At 35.7% G+C, this 19,840-nt stretch overlaps 1 protein-coding gene and 1 non-coding gene across 2 annotated transcripts in view; both read right to left on the reverse strand.

The window, feature by feature from the left end:
* Positions 1 to 19,840, reverse strand: part of VPS13B (vacuolar protein sorting 13 homolog B) — a 583,949-nt gene that overhangs the window by 323,465 nt on the left and 240,644 nt on the right. The window contains exons 24-25 of the mRNA XM_023763624.1: positions 15,900 to 16,134; positions 1,406 to 1,626 (exon numbers count right to left, since the gene is read on the reverse strand). Coding sequence (XP_023619392.1) covers positions 1,406 to 1,626; positions 15,900 to 16,134 — 456 coding nt within the window. The remainder of the gene's footprint in view (positions 1 to 1,405; positions 1,627 to 15,899; positions 16,135 to 19,840) is intronic.
* LOC111828189 lies at positions 10,050 to 10,210 on the reverse strand. The gene has a single exon (XR_002831976.1). It is a non-coding gene; the product is annotated as a U1 spliceosomal RNA (small nuclear RNA).

A 19,840-nucleotide genomic window follows, 5' to 3' on the forward strand; every position in this document is an offset into this window, starting at 1 on the left:
TTGACTCTCCCCTGTGTGTGTCTTCATCCAAATTTCCCATTTTTATAAGGAAATCAATCACATTGGATTAGGGCTTACCCTATGACCTCATTTTAACTTGATTATTTCTATAATGACCCTATTACCAGATAAGGTCTATATATATATAAGACCAAGATGCAAAGTGTCCCCTCGGGAGTTCGATCGCTCGCTATGATGTGTGCTGACCACCAGGAGGCAGCGTGGAACGAAGGAAGGCCCTGGCCAGCAGCCAGAAGGTTCTGATAGTCCCTGATCACCAGCCAGGCCTAGGAACAGTACCCGTGCATGAATTTCGTGCACCGGGCCTCTACTACTTAAATAATGGGGGTTAGGAATTCAACATGTCTTTTGGGATGGACACAATTCATCCATAATAATTTATCTTCCTCTTGGAAATGTTTTTAAGCAAATATCAGCAATAGCATTCAGGGAATAATCTATGAAAGAGTAAGTCATTTCATAATTATTCTCTCCTATATCACTGTGGGTCATAATAGAATGTCAATTATTTGCATTTTAATAAGGCCATCACCAATATATAGCAGGTCCAATGTTTACAACATGCACAAATGAAAATTAAACCAAACTGTATAATATACAGTATGGGGGTAGAGGATGGTATTAGAAAGGAGGCTTTATAAAACACAGAGTTATAGCTGAGCCCACTTTAAAAACATACTTTTAAAACTGGCTTAAAACCACTAATGCTGGGATAAACAGATTTTCAATATCAGATCTAGTAATATTCTAAAAAGTATTCATTTAAAAATAATATTCCAAATAGAATTCAACACTGAAAAGCTATACAAAAATATACTATAGTCTGCTTGAGGTAAAAAAAAAACCCACAAATATTAAATTCTATGCAATTAATAATTTGCACAAACCTAGGTGATTAAAATAGAAACCAAATTATAAAACCGTAGAATACAATATGTTTGGCCTATATCAACTAATGTTATGAGAATAACAAAATACCTTTAAAAATAGTAAACAGTGCTTTTTAAAAAATATATTATATATTGAGCAAAAGAAGTTCTGAATGGTAATCTGGGTGAAAATTACATTTGATCACTTCAACAGACTCCTCCAGTCTGATGGTAAAGTAGTTCATCAGTATTTAAAAACTTTACATCTGCAACTGATTTTATTCCATCAGCCAAAAGATGCATTTATGCAGCCACCATTACATTTTTAAGAGTTTAAATAACAAAACTTGAGAGAGCGTCAAAGAAATTCTTAATCTAACCATTCTAATCTTGATGGCCTTGTTAAAAATAAATTTAGGATGCTTAATAGAAGAGAAACTCTGCAACAAAATGGATAACAATTGTTCTTAAATCACATTATTTTACATTTCTTTTCATAAATCAAATGTACCAACCTGGGGATTTGAGCATTTTATCTCAATCGACTCTAGGTCAACATGGAGGCAGACAACAAATGAATGTCTTGCATCAGGTGCTGTTGCGAGTAGTTTTTGAGATGTCACGGCTAGAGTAGAGGTACAACCCATAGGATCCACTAGGCAAAGTGTCACTTGTTTTCCAAAAAGGGTATATACGCTGAAATGATGCAAGCTAATAGTCCAAGGAAAAGCATCACCTGATAAAGAAGCACACATACATAAACGTTGTTAACTGTCACTAGATAGTAAGTTGTCTATTATCTAAATTTGAATTATAAAACATTCAATAAGGCATAATTAAAAAAGAATATAGTAGTCCGACCAGCATGGCTCAGTGGTTGAGAATCTACCTATGAACCAGGAGGTCACGGTTCGATTCTTGGTCAGGGCACGGGCACATGCCTACGTTGCAGGCTCAATCCCCAGCCTGGGACATGCAGGAGGCAGCCAATCAATGATTCTCTCTCATCTCTCTCTCTCTCTCTCTCTCTCTCTCTCTCTCTCTCTCTCTTCCTCTCTGAAATCAATAAAAATACATTAAGAAAAATAGAAAATAAACGGTAAAATGTTAATATCTAAAAAATTAATAATGTAGTATACCAGAGAGTAATGTGGTAAACAATTTGCATGCTATATTGTTACCGTCTAAAATTGTTTACATTTGTATTTATTATAATATACTATTACATCAATAATTACATACATTATAAAACATACAGAAATAGAAATGAAGGAAATGAGATAGAAATATAAATAGAAGTTCTAACTTCGTCTTCCCTCATCCTAGTGGGTTATATTGTGCAACTGCTAGGGATGTACGCACTATACTTTAGAGACCACAGAGAGTGTGTTAAGTTAGAAAAATGCAATAATCTTTGCAGTGATTGAAGGTGATCAAAAAATCTGGCTGTGGAATGAGAAAAGAAAAGAATAAACAATATAATATGCTCTGCTGGACCACCTGGAACAGAATCATGTGAGTGCTTACTTAAAATACAGATTCTGGGTTGCTACTTCAGATCTATTTAATCAGTATCTCTGGTGGTAAGACCCAAGAAACATTTCAGTACCTTTCCTTGGTGATTCTCATGTATAATGTCATTTTTATGTAAAATACACTTGATAAAAGTATAAACATTCATAAAGTTTAGGATTAAGAACAAAATTCCTTTTCTATACTATATCCTTTTATTTATTTATCAGAGTTTAATATAAATTTGTAAGATAAAACCATTTTTTATTGTAGCTAGAGAGAAAGTACTTTGTGAAATAATTCTTAAAAGTGTACTCAGCTTCAAATATTTATAAATATTTATTACTGGAATGCCAATTTGATGGAAAATATGTTCCTTATAACTTTCATTTTTTTCTTTGCAATTCTACCACTACCTGTCAGTATAGACTGCACAGTACAGACTTCTTTTTAAGTAAGTAGCTCAATTATTTTAAAACAAATGAAAATACTTATTTACTTTCTAATTAGAGAGGTACTACTACCTCACTAAAGATAATTTTGAAAATATCCTATATAATAAAAGGCTAATATGCAAATAGACTGAACGGCGGAACAACTGAACAACCGGTAGCTATGAGGTGCGCTGACCACCAGGGGGGTATCAGCAGCAGGCAGCAGAGCACAGAACATGGCGGGCATTGGCCATGGCAGGATGGTGCAGCAGGTGAGTGGGGATGCCAGACCAAGGCAGGGTGCTAGTCGTCATCGGGGCGAGCCTCGTTTGGTTACTGAAAATTCTTTGCTCCCACGCACCACAGTCCCGCCTGGCGTTCGCACCTGCTGCCCCCTCCCACCTGCAGCCAGAGCCACCGCTCACACCGCAGAGGATGGGCTGAGACTTTCCCCTGTACCCACCGCAGCCTCATGGCCCAGTTCCTTTCAAGGTGCACGAACTGGTATATTGGGCCCCTAGTAATATATAAAAGATAAAAGTAATAAAATAGCCACAATCCACTGTCCACCGTGTCACTCCCAATGATAAACACTATAGTGTTAAACATGCCAACACAGATTAGAACCAGGATCACATGCTATTTTTTAATGTAGTATACGCTCTGGTATACTACATTATGCTATTTTTCCAGGTACACACACACAAAAAGAAAACACATACACACAACAACAACAACAAAGCTTAAGTGCAATACTAAGAGGATCATACTATAAATGTATATATTAAAGAAATCTAAATATGCATTTGTGTCATGAAAGGTGATACTTAATGAATACTACAAGGTAGACCCTCATGAGTTTAAATATTCAAAATGTCTTGACCAATTATAGTTAATAAAATTAAATTCAGAAACTTTTAACTTGAGACTTAGATAATAAATCTAGCTATAAAGTAGTCCATAATAACTTGAGTGGAAACAACTAGAACTGCATGATATGTGGTCAGTACTATGATAATCTGCCTGTTTTCAGACTTAAAAAATGTTGCCCCCAAGAAAAAATAACAAACTTTAAATCATCTGTAACTAATTCTAAAATTACTTTAAAACCTATAAAGATTTCCATGCTATTCACAAAATAAAGGCTTTGTCAAATTTGTCTTAAAATATTTTGGAATGATTTGAGGTTACACATTTTAAAACTGGTAGTGAGCTGTATATAGTTTTCAAGTTTTATGTTATCCAAGAAATGCTAAGTGGTTGTTATGCTGGATAAAAATCAGCACATTTAAATTCATTAAATTAAAAAAAATCCCAAATGACATTGAGACTGTCTCAGATATGTGCCTCTGCTTCTATACTGGAATCAGACCAATAAATAGAAATTAAGTACATCATATTCTAAATCTTTAAAAGAACCTTTTAAGTTAATACTTTATGTACCTTTAAGATGAGGTCTTAACGTGCAATGACAAATATCCCCAGAATTAAACACTATAAAAAATATTAAAGCAAAAGTCATTAACTGCACAAGTATTCCTTTTGTAGACACATGCATGTATATGCACAAAATAAAAAACAAAAGCACCTTATCTATTTATAACACAGGCAATACAATATTCTGGAGACTCCATAAAATATGCTCACCTAGGAGAGGACAGAACAATGTACTAATCTGAACCTTTCAAAATTAATATTTTTCCTTTAATTGGAAAGTTCTAATGCCATAATATGGGTCTTTTATTTTAGAAACTATTTTTAGCAGAATTCAGAAAATTTAAAACAAACTGTCTAAAAGAATAAGAAAAACTAAAAATAAAGCAAGAAGACTGAGAATTCTATTTGTATATGCATTTGTGAAACCTCCTTTACACATAATCAACAGAGAAAAACATATCAATAAAATAATTCTCAAGAAAATGATGACCTAGCACTGATGTAATTCAGATAAAATAAGGTGAAAGAAAATGGAATATGACAGAGCTTTGAGACTAAACGAATAAAGAAAGAAAATTCAAAGACGGTGTTATATGAGACATGTGTCAACAATGGGTAAGGAATTAACTAGATAATATTGATGTACAATTGAGTAAATTTTAGAAAAATATATAGTATGATTTCCATACATTATATCACATGTTGCTGATTTTGCACAACACTAGAAGCAGAAGACAAAGGTAACACTCTACTCAGTTCTTCCTTGTTTTCATAACCTTAGTCATTAAATATCTTTAGAAGCAAATATCTTCTTCCTTTCCCTTTCCCCCCCCTTATGTCCCACAATCCAGTCTGACTCAGGCAGGTTTTTATTTCAAATATGAGAGTGTAATCAATAATATTTTACTATCTATGGTGAGGGTTAACACTTTCTTGAGATTATATACACTACACTCCCCAAATATAAATGACCCAAAATAGCTCATATAATTTCCCCAAGCAACTTAAGCAATTAAGTGACTTAAAGACAGTTAAAGAAAGGGTTTTTTAATTCTAAGTGATGTTAATTAAGTAATGGGGACTTCCAAAGAATTAAGACATTGAAACTGATAAAAAGTATAACCAATTCTCCTAGCACAGAACAGTTGGAATGTCTAGAAGAGAGGAAAATAAAAATGAACACCACATAGTTTTTTTTTGCTCTGTAACCAAAACTCTACATTTGGAAAAAAATACTGTTTTGTATTAGTTAATGTGAAATATAGTACATGTATAAAGCATAATAATTGGGAGAAAAATATTGCATAATTGATTTCAAATTTATGAAATATTTTCTTTACATCACGGAACGTGAATTCTCACTGCTAGAACTACTATTAACTTCTGAATTTACTACTGGCTTATTCATAACTTAATCATCAAAGTTTCATTACTGAATAAAGAAATATAACACTGGCTTTTAAAATTCTCAAGAATTTATTATTTTAATTATAAACAATTTTTATTTATTTATTTATTTATTTTTTATTGCTTAAAGCATTACAAAGGGTATTACATATGTGTCCTTTCCCCCCCCCCCCGCCCTTGACAATACCCCGGCTTCCCCTACCCCCCAGTGTCTTACGTCCATTGGTTATGCTCATATGCATGCATACAAGCCCTTCAGTTGATCTCTTAACCCCCTCCCTCCTGCCCCCCAACCCTCCCCGGCCTTCCCGCTGCAGTTTGACAATCTGTGTGAGGCTATTATTTTAATTATAAACAATTAAAAAATAGAACAATCATTGCTTTTAAAACTAGAAGGGACCTCAAAAAATAGTACTGTCCTTCAGGCAATTAAGGTATTAGTAGCCACTTCACAGTTTGAAAGAGATGTCAAGATGATCACAATGCAAGACTTACTTAGGGCCATATAGTTAGCAAACAAGAAACAGCCCCAGTTTCTACAGGCAATCTTAGGAAATATTACAATTCCATATATTTTCTAAGCAACTTGCCACTAACAGCACTCCTAACCTTCCCTCAATTATTACATAAGAACTCTAACATAATTAAGCAAACATTATAAAATACTTCTTAGGTCTCATACCTCGTTATATGGTATCCTATATAATAAAGGCTAATATGCAAATAGAAAGGAGGAATGACCGTTCCTCATTATGATGCGCACTGACCACCAGGGGAAGCTGCTCAATGCAGGAGCTGCCCCCTGGTGGTCAGTGCGCTCCCACAGGGGGAGCGCCACTCAGCCAGAAGCTGGGCTCACAGCTGGCTACCGCAGTGGCGGTGGCAGTGGCAGTGGCAGGAGCCTCTCCTGCCTCAGCAGCAGCGCTAAGCTGTCAGTTGAACATCCCCTGAGAGGGCTCAGGCTGGGCTGAGGGGACATGAATTTCATGCACCGGGCCTCTAGTATGGGTTATAATTTAGAAAAGAATATATAGGGTATTTTTTAAATGCTGAGGGTTTTTTTGTTTCCTAATTGTTACTTTAGTTTTCCTTAAATACTGAATAACTGAACCTTATTAAACTATTAATAGAATAAATATTTTATAAACAACATGTTTTCAAACTTCAATAACAACAAATGCTTAAGACACAATTCCCTTTCCAAAAATTTTAGCCATATACATTTGCAACAACAATAAAAATGACATAAAATGACTGCAACATTACAATCGCAGATAGTAAATAGATTTCATCGTTTTTCTTAGTATAACACAGTGCATGTAGTCATTTTAGTTAATTTGAGCCAAAGCTACAGTAGTCCTTCCCTTGTCTGTAGTTTCTCTTTTCGCAGTTTCAGTCACCCATAGTCAGCTGTGGGAGGGAGGGAGATGGGGGGAAGGTGACTAAAACACGAGTAAAAATGGCTGGGTCTCAAGCACAGCAGCAGAGCTGGCTGCACACCTCAGGGACCTTTGGGAGCTCTTTTTCTGGAGAAGGTCTTGACAGAGACTCAGACAGTGACTGAACTGTGTAGCTTTGGAACAGGGGCCAGTCGTCCCCACTTCTGACACATACCTGGTGCCCTCCCCACCACCTGCTGAATCACTTGGCCTTCCCTTCCCCTCCTGGGGTCCTGGCTGCTGAGTTATGTCCCATGGGAGGATTGAATGCTCCAGGTGGAGCTGGGACTTTTGGAGCAGGGCTCTTAAGGAGACTTCTGTCCAGGAACCAGACGGGTGGGCGAAAAGAAGGGAGTGTTTCACAAAGCTGGGACATCAGGAGTATGTCTCCCTAGGAGGCTGTTGTCTGGAACCTGGACAAAATGCTTGCCCCCCTGCTGCAGGCTCCACGGGCAATCCTCCCAATGGGAGACTCTTCTGATATATCCTCCCAAGCCCCGGTGGCTCTGCCCAGCAGAGCTTCCTCTTGCACAGGGGATAGCTGACTGAATCTGTGGTTCCCTCTTCCCAGGGGAGCAAGAGTTGGAGACTGGCAGACTGAGTGGTATGGCTCTGGAGTAGGGGACATTTTCCCTTCAGCACCAAATAGGGGACCCACTAGCCCTGTCCTCCTTACACTGATCAGCGACTATAGAGCTCCCAAACTGTGGAAGGGTCTGTGGGTGGCGGCCTACCTGGGCCCACACTACAGTCTTTCTTTGGAAGTCTCTGGAGGAACACCAGGCACCCTCAGTGGGAGACAAAGTAGTGACAAATGGAGGAAGACATCAGGGAGCCTCAGACCTTCTACAGATCTGCCCTCAGCTCTACACAGAATGGCCCCTCCCATGCACGCCCAGGCCCAGCAGACACAGCCACAAACAGTGGATAGCGTGGTAGCTCCAGACAGGTAGATTAATACTGGTTACAACAAACATCTGTTTGTTCTTTTTTAATTTTTTAAAATATATTTTTATTGTTTTCAGAAAGGAAGGGTGAGGAAGAGAGAGAGATAGAAACATCAATGATGAGAAAGAATCATTGATCGGCTGCCTTCAGCACCGCCCCCCCCAACTGGGGATCGAGCCGCAACCACTGCTTGTACCCTGACCGGGAATCGAACCTCGACCTACTGGGTCATAGGTGGACGCTCCAACCAACTGAGCCATACAGCCAGGGATAAGGTTATTATTGATAGATACTTATTTATTGCCATCTTATTCCTTATACCTATGTTCCTCTCTTTTTCTATTTCTTCTGCATTTGAAAGAAGGCCCTTTACCATTTCTTACAACAAAAGGTTGCAGGTTCGATTCCCAGTCAGTCAGGGCACATACGGAAGGCAACCAATTAAAAAGAATATATGCACACCCATGTTCACAGCAGCATTATTTACAATAGCCAAGATCTGGAAGCAGCTCAAGTACCCACAAGTAGATGAGTGGATAAAAAAATTGTGGCCCAGCTGGTGTGGCTCAGGTGGTTGAGCGTGCTCCCAATCACCGAGGGGTTACCAGTTCGATTTCTGGCCAAGTCACATTCCTGGGCTGCAGGCTTAATCCCCAGTAGGGAGTGTGCAAGAGGCAGCTGATCATCGATATTTCTATATCTCCCTTTCCCTTCTTCTCTCTCTAAAATCAATAAAAAGATTTTTTAAAATGGTGGTGTATTTATACAGTGGAATACTACTTAGCCATAAAAAAGAAGTAAATTTTACGTTTTGCGACAGCATGGAAGGACCTGGAGATTATTGTGCTAAGTGAAATAAGCCAGTCAGAGAAAAACAAATACTATATCATTACATGTGGAATCAAAATAAAGTGATGAACAAAATAGAAACAAAGGCACAGATACATGAAATAGATTGACAGCTGTCAGCAGGGAGGGGTTTTGGAGTTTGACACAGACAACAGTATGATGAAGACCAGAGGAAAAGGGGGCTGGGGGTAGGCAGATGTGGGCAAAGGGGAGAAAACTGGGGATGGAAAGAGATTACTTTGGGCAAGGGGCACACAATTTTATTGAGTTATATACTTGAAACCTGTATGGTTTTGTGAATAATTGTCACCCCAGAAATTCAATTAAAAAAAAACTCTATTTTCCCCCCTTAATAAACCAGAAAATGTAAGAAGAAACCAAAACAAATTAAGTAGAAAAAAAGGAACAAGAAAAATAAGAACAGAAAGCAATGAAACAGAAAATAGAAAAAAAATCAGTGAAATTAAAAGTTGGTTATATGAATAGATCAGCAACCTGACAACCTTCAGAGAGAGAGAGAGAGAGAGAGAGAGGGAACCCACATGTTGCCAAAATCAAAAATAAATAAATATTACTTTTACTCTATAAAAATTACAAAGAATTTAGAAGCAATATTATGAACAACTCTACATGTCCCAATAAGTTAGACAAATTAGATGAATGGACAACTCTAAACTTAAATTGGCATTATTATTGGGGAGATTTTGTTAAAGGGTGCAAACTTGTAACTCAAGATGAATACGTTCTGATCTAATGCACAGCATAGCTAATAAGCCAAAAGCACTGTATTATATATGTCAAAGATGCTAAGAGGCTAGATCTTAAATGTTCTCAGCACAAAAAAGAAATAGTAAACATGTGACTCGATAGAAGTGTTAGCTAGCACTACAGTGGTAATCACACTGCAATATACAAATGTATCAAATCAATGTTTTATAACTTAAACTTACACCATGTTAAATGTCAATTGTAACACAATAAAAAATAAATTTCCTTTAATGAGAACATATTATCTTGTTATGATTTTAAAAACACATTTTTAAGATCTTAAGACAATATAAATTATATCGTTTATTTTCAAAAGGTGATCAACCAAAATATGACAGCATGTCAGATCTGCCGGTTTCTTTTCCAGAGGAGAGCGCCAATGCAGTCCCCACCATCACAAATCACGCAGTTGAGTTTCCCACGTTTGGGGAAATCACAGGGGTCAGTACATTCGAAGTGCAACCAATAAGCCTCACCCTGGGAAACTATCTTCATGATCATGGTATCTCCCCTGCCAGGTGAGCATGCCATTTTGGTTTTTGGTTTTAAAATAAGTGTGTGTGTGTGGGCGGGGTGGGGGGGCAGGGACGGAGGTAGAAAATGGAAAACTGATGAACAGGAAATAAATAAAAGACAGTTCCTTTTCCAGTCTTTAAATGTCACAGAATCTACAGCTAAACAAGTGAAGGAGCAGGCTGGACGTGAACCACTTTGAAGCAAATAACTTCTGTTCAATGCAATTCTATTAACTACATTTAGGCAATTCAACAGCTTAATTTCATTTGTAACATATATAGGATGGTTTTCAAGAGAACTATTTTAAAAACAACATCAAGGAGAAATCTGAAGCTCTTTTCTGAGCTCCCTCTTTCCCCTAAGGAATCCTATTTACATATGGTTTAAGGATTAAAGTCAAAGACACTCAGTAAAACTGGAAAGAAACTATTACCGTAGTGTGTGTATCATGATCCTTCAGAACAAGTGGAAAATATAATTATCACAAACTATGATATTTTTAAAAATCTGAAATGGAACAATACATATAAACTACTAAAGTAAACCACAATATCACGAAAAAAACAGCCCTCATATTTTTCATAGGTGTTCAACAATTTTCACATCAGTTTCTATTAAAACTTACTAAATCCAATAATAGCAATGTTTTAATTTATTTTTCATAGATGCTCAACGATTTTCACATCAGTTTCTATTAAAATTCACGAAATCCAACAACAGCAAAGTTTTAATTTATAAATGATCTCAATATTCCATTTGTCAAAATATTTTATTAAAGTCACAGGCAAATCTTTCAAAGAAGAAAAAACAAACCTCTGCTAGGCACAGTGTAGAAACCCATCTGCTCAGAGGTGTGAACTGGATGTAGCAAATTACATCTGCAAGCCTTACTGCAAGTGCTCCCTAATGAAATCCAAGATGTTGATTTTGACCCAAACACTCTACACAGATTGAATCTGGCTATATTAGAGTATATTAGAGATAATCTCTCCCTTCCCATGGCAATTGAAATCAGATGACACATTTCAACACAGTTCCTCGTTTTGAACTTTAGAAGTCCAAGTCTCAAATCTATGAGAATCCATCTTGTTTATCCTACTGACCACCTTTGCAATGGTGGGTAATTTTTCTTCAAATCATAATGACTAGGAATTCTTTTCCATTGCTCATGAACCTGAAGACAAGTTAGAAGCTGACATTTTCATTTTTTTCTCCTATAGTAACCAAATGAGTTAGCTAAATATGCTATTTACTGAACAGCAAACACTACAATTATTTAGTGAGCTCATATTTTGGAACATGGTTGTGATAGATTTTAGGAATAGAACAGTGAACAAAACAGATATATTGCCTACCCTTTTCACCTTACTAGGGGACATAGAAGGTGAACAAAAATTATTCAGGTAAGAGTAGTAAAAGTGAAGAGTCAGGTACAATGAGAGCAGAGAAGAGAGGGGCTTGACTAGTGAAATACCCTGAAACCTGAAGATGAGAAGAGGAAGGAAGCCGGTAGAAGAGATCAATGAGGAAGGCACATTCCTAGCACAAGATAATGCCTGTGATAGGACAGAGTTGTGCTGTTGAAAGAACACAAAAAAGGCTACAGAGGGTGTAGGAGGGCAACTGGTAGCAGTGGGAGAGATAAAAAGTTAGGGTGGGCAGGGCCAACTGATACAGGATCTTGTTGGTCATGTTAAGGATTTTAAATTTATCCAAAGATTGATAGAAAGCCATGGAAGAGATTTCAGGCAGAAATAACTAAAATATACGAAAAAGAGAGAGGAATTTGAATTTCCATTCCTTAGGAGATCAAAGAGAAAGAAGAGTAAGGAAGAGAAACCTCTTATGGCAAACCTGCTAAGAATTCTAAAGGACAAAAGTGTCTATAAGCCATGGACACAGACAATAGTGTGGTGAAGGCCTGGGACAGGAGGCGGGATGGACTAGAAGGTTCAATGGGGGGGAAAAGCGATGTCTGTAATACTTTCAACAATAAAGATAAAAGAGAGAGTGAGAGAGAGAGAGAGAGAGAGAGAGAGAGAGACACTAATAGAGACTTAAAAATTGTTTGATAGGGGTGTATCAGTACCATTTATGCCTTTAGTATGAAATTTTCAGTAAACTCTATTATTTAATGCTTCATGTGAGTGAATATTATAAGGGAATTGAAAGAGGTGAAGGATTTTATTTCTACTTCAGAGACAGGGTTCCACACCCAGTTTCAGGAACATAGTAGTTGAAGAGACCAGGAAAGAATAATGTATCTGGACAACAGTAAACATGGAATTTGGAAATCATATTTAGATATTAAAAACTACAATAGGCCTGGCTGGCATGGGTCAGTGGTTGAGCATTGACCTATGAACCAGGAGGTCACGGTTCAATTCCTAGTCAGGGCACATGCCTGGGTTGTCAGCTCGATCCCCAGTAGGGGGTGCGTGCAGGAGGCACCTAATCAATGATTCTCTCTCATCATTGATGTTTCTCTTTCTCCCTCTCCCTTCCTCTTTGAAATCAGTAAAAATATATATTTTTTTTAAACTACAATGGCTTTTACTAAGCACTTGTCATGTGACAGATACTTTTTAAAGTGTTCATACATTATCTGATTTAATCCTAACAATCTTTTTTAAAAGATACTAAATTTATTTATTACACTATTCCTTTCAATAGTCTGTAAAATATGAGAGAGCAGGCACCATATATATCTGGTTCAAATGTGTATTCTCTGTGTCTGCCATAAGGTAGATGCTCAATAAATATTGGATAAATAAGTGGGTCAGATATGGAGGCAGATGGGAAAATGAGGAAGCAGAACGAGGCTAGAGGAGTGAGCAATACAGCAAACAGAGATGGTTGATGAAAAAGCAATCCTAGGTTTTAGGAATATAAAACAAATAGATTTCCTCAAAAAGCTGGGCCAAGTAACTTCCTCATCAATAAGGATGAACATTGTGTCAAGGCTTACTGAAGACAAATTTGTCTCTTTTGGAATCCTCAGAATATAGAGAAAGCTTAAGACATGAATAAAATGGTCCCATTTTACTTTTGTTCTGGTTGCATTATAATTATCATCTTAAATTGAAGAAGACACAAATAAATGGAAAGATATTCTATGCTTATTGATTAGAAGAATATTGTTAAAATGTCTGTACTACCCAAAGCAATCTATATATTCAATGCAATTCCTATAAAAAAAATCTAATGGCATATTTCACAGAAAGATAATTAGCAATCCTAAAATGTATATGGAAGCACAAAAGAACCCAAATAGCCAAAGTGGATTTAAAGAACGAAATAAATGAACAAAACAGAAACAGACACATAGATACAAACTTACCATATGAACCAACAATTCTTTTCCTAGGTACACATATCTAATAGAAATTAAAACATAGATCTACACAAAAACATGTACAAGAATGATCATAGCATCATTAATCATAATAGTTAAAAAGTGAAGACAACGTACATGCCAATCAACTGATGAATGGATAAAGAAAATGTGGTAAATACCTAAAATGGATTATAATTCAACCATAAAATGAAATGAATCAACCTTGAAAATATTATGTAAGTAAAAGTAGCCTGTCACAAAAGACAATACACTGCGTGATTTCATTCATATGAAATGTCTACAATGAGCAACTTTATAGCTACAGAAAGGTTAATGGTTGCCAGGGGCTGAGGGAAGGAGGAATGAAGAGTAACTGCCAATAGTGTAACAATTTGTTTCTGGAGAAATGAGACCAGACATTCTAAAATTTGATAGTGGTGATGGTTGCACAAAACTAAATATACTAAAAATCATCTACTAAATACAGCAAAAATTATCTAATTATATATATATTAAAGGGAATAATTTTACAATATGCACGTTATACCTTTAAAAGTTGTCATACACATATGAGGGAGTTTTAACAACAACAAAAAATCAAGGAACAAATCATTTTAACCTTACAAAAATTATTCCAGAGTTAAAACAAAAAACAAAAAAGAGGAAGCACTCCCCCACTAACTTTATGAGGTTGGCATATCCTTGATATAATATACAATAGCTGTTATGATAATAAAGAATTCCCTATAACCAAAAGCAAATGGCAAAGAATGGGTATGACATTTCAGTATGCTAGGGAAATGTCCTTGCATCAATACAAAGGTCACACACAAAAAAAACTCTAAAGAGCTTCCTTCTGACTCTAAAATTCTATAACTATGATAATAGCATTCATATTCAATAATCTTAAATATCAACCTCAATTTCTGGCATTGAAATCATGCTTAATTCTGACTAATCTGAGAAAACTAGATTTCAATAAAAATTTCAATACGAAGAAGAGAGAAATTAACATCAAGTCACAGTCAGAGCTGCACAGACTTTGATTTTCAAAAACAGTACGTATGTATAGTAATCTTTATGATATCAGTATCCATACACTTACATCCTAATAATATGAACAAGGTGTTGACCTGTTCAGCACTGTCAAAAATTTAAACCTTGTTGTTAAAATATAGGTTCACATTATTTACGTTGAGATTTAAAACTTTTCCAGGTTCATATACTGTTTGAGATCAATATGTCAAAGTTCAAAAGGGTATGAATTTGCACTGAAAACACTGCAATATCACAAATCAAGTATTTATTAAAGAAAGAGCCATGGCTCCAACCATCACACAATTATCTACTTTTCCTAAATAAATGAGAAATCGAGAAATATATTATGCTTGATACAAATAGTATATTCATTTGATTATGTATATGGTATAACATAGACATTCACAAGTCATGGTTTAAATTAAATAAAGAGCAGGCTGATAGCTCTTGGGTGGGAGTGGGGGGCTGGGGGCATGGAGGGATTGAGCAATAAAGGAAAAAGAAAGAACTCATAGACAGTGACACAATGTGGTGATTGTGGGGGGAAGGGGACTGGGTGGAGGTGGAAGAGGATATGGGGAGATAAATCATGATGGAAAAAAATTAAATTAAATTAAATTTTTAAAAATAGATCAACCTATTCAACAGTCTGAGTTCAGCCTAATGCATACATCTAAAACCAACTTTCCTCTCAAGTTAATTTTATCTCTTTAGCACTTTAATGATTATACCATATTGCGTATGATCTTTTGTGCATAGAATCCATTTATATACATATATATAAGTATATGAATAGGACTGAAAGGTGTGGATGTCAATAAATAGCATCACTTAGTTATGTTCATTTACTTTGTAAATCTTTCTTTTTAGATCATTTTGTAGATCACTTAGTTTATTTTCATGTAGATCTTTCAATGAGACTGACTTACATGTGCACTAGCATATTTTAAAAAAAACAAAATTAAAAATATCACTATCTATATCTATACATATGAAAGCCTAAGCAGCTGTCCAACCACCCGACTGGTACCTATGATGGGCAATGACCACCAGGGGGCAGACACTCAACGCAGGAGCTGCTGAGCTGCGGTGACTTGGCAGCTATGGTTCTCCAGTGATACACCCAGAACCAGAGAGGAGGGAGCCCTGATTCCGGGGTGCCTCACCCAAGAACCACCCTCTCACAATCTGGGACCCCTTGGGGGATGTTGGAGAGCCAGTTTCAGCCCAATCCCCACTGGCCAGGGACCCCACTGGTGCATGATCCATGCTCTGAACCTCTAGTAAAATGTAACAACCATAAAAAGAATTTCTTTAAATGTACCTTCTTCAAGGATGGGTCTTGGGATGACAAATGGAATCTCCTGCAGAGGCTCCATATACTTGTGGCCAGCACTAATAATCTTTATTTGAGGCAAGCAGAGCACAAGGGTTCCTGGCATGCTGGTTTGTCCGTGGTACCAACTTCTTACTGTTCCAGGGATGTCACCAGATACAATTGTACTTGGGGAAGGCAGGCTATCATTTGGAATGAACACACAACAAGACTGTACTTCAAGCTAGAAGAGAAAAGTAGAATTAAAATGTTTGGATCAGACTAAATATGGGAGTAAACAGACCCTCAAACATGGTATCTTTACCAGAATAAACAAAAGCAAATAAAAAAGAAAAAGTCCAATACTTAAAGGATTTGTTTTTTGCTATAAATTTGATCAAAAGTGCGCAGTGACATGAGATGAAAACATATCTGCCTTTCCACAGTTCTTTCCAAGAAACATAACTGAGTTAGAAAATGTGCTGGCAAAAAAGGTGAGAAAATCCTCCTCCTTTTGCAGTTCATTAGATTTTGTTAACACCAGTTAAGTCCTTAGAACTGACTAGCATTTTATTGCTCCTACTTTCTCTGACTGCCAGTCAGAGAAAGACAAGGACCATATGATTTCACTCATATGTGGAATCTAATGAACAAAATAAACTGACAAACAAAATAGAAACAGACTCATAGACAGGGAACAGACTGCCAGCTGTCAAAGGGGAGGAAGGATGCAGGAATGGATAAAAAAGGTGACAGGATTAAGCAACAAAAAAACAAAATCTTCATAGACACAGGCAACAGTATGGTGATTACCAGAGGGAAAGAGGGGATGGAGGAGGGAGAAGAGGATATAGGGGGGATAAATGGTGATGGAAGGAAACTTGACTAGGGGTGGTGAACACACAATACAATATACAAATGATGTAATATAGAATTGTAGATCTGAAATCTATATAATTTAATTAATCAATGAATTCAATTAAAATAATTTATAAACACTTTTTTAAAAAGCCCACAAACTGTTATTTCTACGTGAATTTGGTCCTTCCTTTTTTACTTTACAAATTAAAATATAAGAACAAATGTTTAAAATGTTCAGATTATATCTCTAAGCAAACAATAAAACAGAACATGTTTATATCACATACTTTTCTCTTTTTATATACAGTGGGGCCTTGACTTGCGAGTTTAATTTGTTCCGTGACGGAGCTCGTAACTCAAATTACTCGTATGTCAAATCAATTGTGAACAAGTGATACATGTGATGCTGGGCTGAAGTTGTGGCGTTCACTGTGATGTTCACTGCGCCAACTAGTGGTGGGGTATCTGAAGCTGGCTCGTAACCCGAATTTTAGCTCACAACTCAAAGCAAAAAATCGGCCGAGAGATGGCTGTATCTCGAAAAACTCGTTAGTTGGGACACTCGTAAGTCAAGGCCCCACTGTACATGCATACCAAGGCTCAATATATTATATCACATTTATTAAATACATGGTTATGGAGAAAATTCAGAAGACTTAAAAATCAGAGTGCCTTCCTTGCTATTACCATACTTCAAATTATTACCTACACTGCTTTCATGTGTAGTTTTCATGCTTCCCTATCCCCATTGTAGTTACTTAGGCTTGCAAGCCCTAATCAAAACTGACTTCATCTCATCATGAGTTCTTAATTCAAATGCAAAGTAGGTTAAAGTCTACTAGTCTCAATTGATTCTCACAAAGTAATACTCTGTACCTGGTTAGTAAATTCCCCAAACAGACTAACATACTTGTATTATTTTTAAAATGAAAAATATGACCAGTTAGTTTTCTATAAAGTACCTGGTATATAAAGGTATTATCGGAAAGTATAGTAAAAAATAAAATTTGTTTCCTTGATAAATGCTTAGATATTCTAGCAAATCATATTAGCAAAGACACTATATTTTCTAAATGATAACTAAGAATATAGTAAACATCACTTCTGATGGAGCTTATCTATTCCTTAGTGACAGCATAACAATATGTAACAGGTGGAATTCCTTGATACAATAAAGAATTTGCCAGTCTTATAAATAAACAAACTTAACTCATCTTTGCTTCAACAGTCTGTACATGGGCAAACTGATGAATTCAGTGAAGAAAAAAATATAAGTAAAATTTCCCAAAAATAAATACATTGGTTCATGGAGTATAAGCTCATTTTTTTAGTTCTGGAATTTTACCTAGCAGTTTAGATATATGTTAAGTGTATATATGTTAATTATTTAATTGATTTAAGATTACAACATATTTTTCTGAAATAAAGTGTATATTGTCTCAGATGCATTACATTTAAGTTTTTAAATATTTAACATAAGTCATTATTGATGTTCAATTGCTCAAGTTAAAATGGCACATTGAGAGCATATTCTCCTATATAAATTGCGGTTATAAGGTCAAATTATGAAGAATCAGTATTTAACACTTTATGTAGGTATTAATGCTATGCTCAAAACTGCTTTTAATAATGTGAGACATTTATGTTAATATGCCACAATATACAAATATATACATGTAAGTCCTGAGAAACAAATCTAAATTGTGCCTAAGTTTCCAAAATCAATATATTCTAAAATTCCACTAATTCAGAAATAAATTATTTCATCAAACCTAACCTCAACAATGCATACAGAACCAAGTGTATTAGCATAAGATACATAACAACTCTAAAAAAATAAACTTTCTAAAATGTGTGTTTTGGGGATTTCTTTAATGATAAGAACCAAAACATATACATAAATCCAAATTGCTCAAACTTCTAATGCTATATCTATTATATATAGTAAAGCTATCACATAAATCTTTTTACACTTTTAAAATAACTGTTAAACTGTATGTCTAAAATTGTGGTTTTAATGTAAAATGTTGAATGATTTGTGTAAGTGAACAGAAATCTGCAGCAGTAAATTTTGCATTAATGTAAGGATCTGACAATCCAAGGGAAAGAAAATGAAGTAATCTGCCAGTAAGAAGTCCTCAAACCGGGGGTCAGATCATGTTCATGGAAACCATCTGGTTGGGACCCTCTGAGCCACACCAAACACAAATGATCTTTTAAAAAAATATCCTATTCATTAATGCATCACAGCTGCACTGAGTGTTACTTCATTTTTCCATGGCAACATCCTTTCTGTTTCAAGGATCTTATTTCAGTTTTGGTAGCAACGTGTTCTTTCCCCAATATTGAACACATTCATGTGTTAAAGTGAAGGGATTATTACAAATTCTTGAAGTAGAACCACCTCTATTTTGATTCCTATTAGGTCAAGGGCTACATATCTAAGTATTATATCCCGAGGATAAACCAATAAAGTGGAAATTACTCAGTATTCTTATTTTAATAAATAAAACAACTGCACTTTTTTTCGGAAATTCTAAGTTTACATGCTATTGTGTACCACCATATGTAAGGTTTGGTAAACTTAGATTTTTCTAATTTGTGTGTTCCATACTGTGATACAACTCAGGTAAAAAGAAGAGGCTAAGGTAGGTTCCATTTACATATTAATCTGAATATTTTATTTAGCCCATTGGCTATGTATAGGACACTTTACATATAAATGCTCTAAATGTTATTACATATCATCTGCTCTTTTAAATAATGGTCCTGTTTCTTATCCCCAAATAACATGTTTCTCCTTCTTTAAAACTTAAAATTTTAGTGATAATTATATTTTGCAAAAGTTCTAACAGAATGAAACGTTCTCTGTATGAACTTATTTCTTTCTTCAGGAAACAGTTTTAAAAAACACACAAAAATAAGGAAACATTTCAGGGTGTGATTTCATTCACATTTTCTTTTTTTATTCAGAATTCTTTAATATTTACCATGAACTGATTTGGAAGTCGAGAACACAGAGACAAAAGACATAGTCCCAGCACTTAAAAAAAACTTGAAATAATAGGGTTTTTAAATACTTATAGCCT

This window comes from Myotis lucifugus, unplaced genomic scaffold, assembly GCF_000147115.1.
Source record: "Myotis lucifugus unplaced genomic scaffold, Myoluc2.0 scaffold_294, whole genome shotgun sequence".
In the NCBI taxonomy this organism is placed as follows: Eukaryota; Metazoa; Chordata; class Mammalia; order Chiroptera; family Vespertilionidae; genus Myotis; species Myotis lucifugus.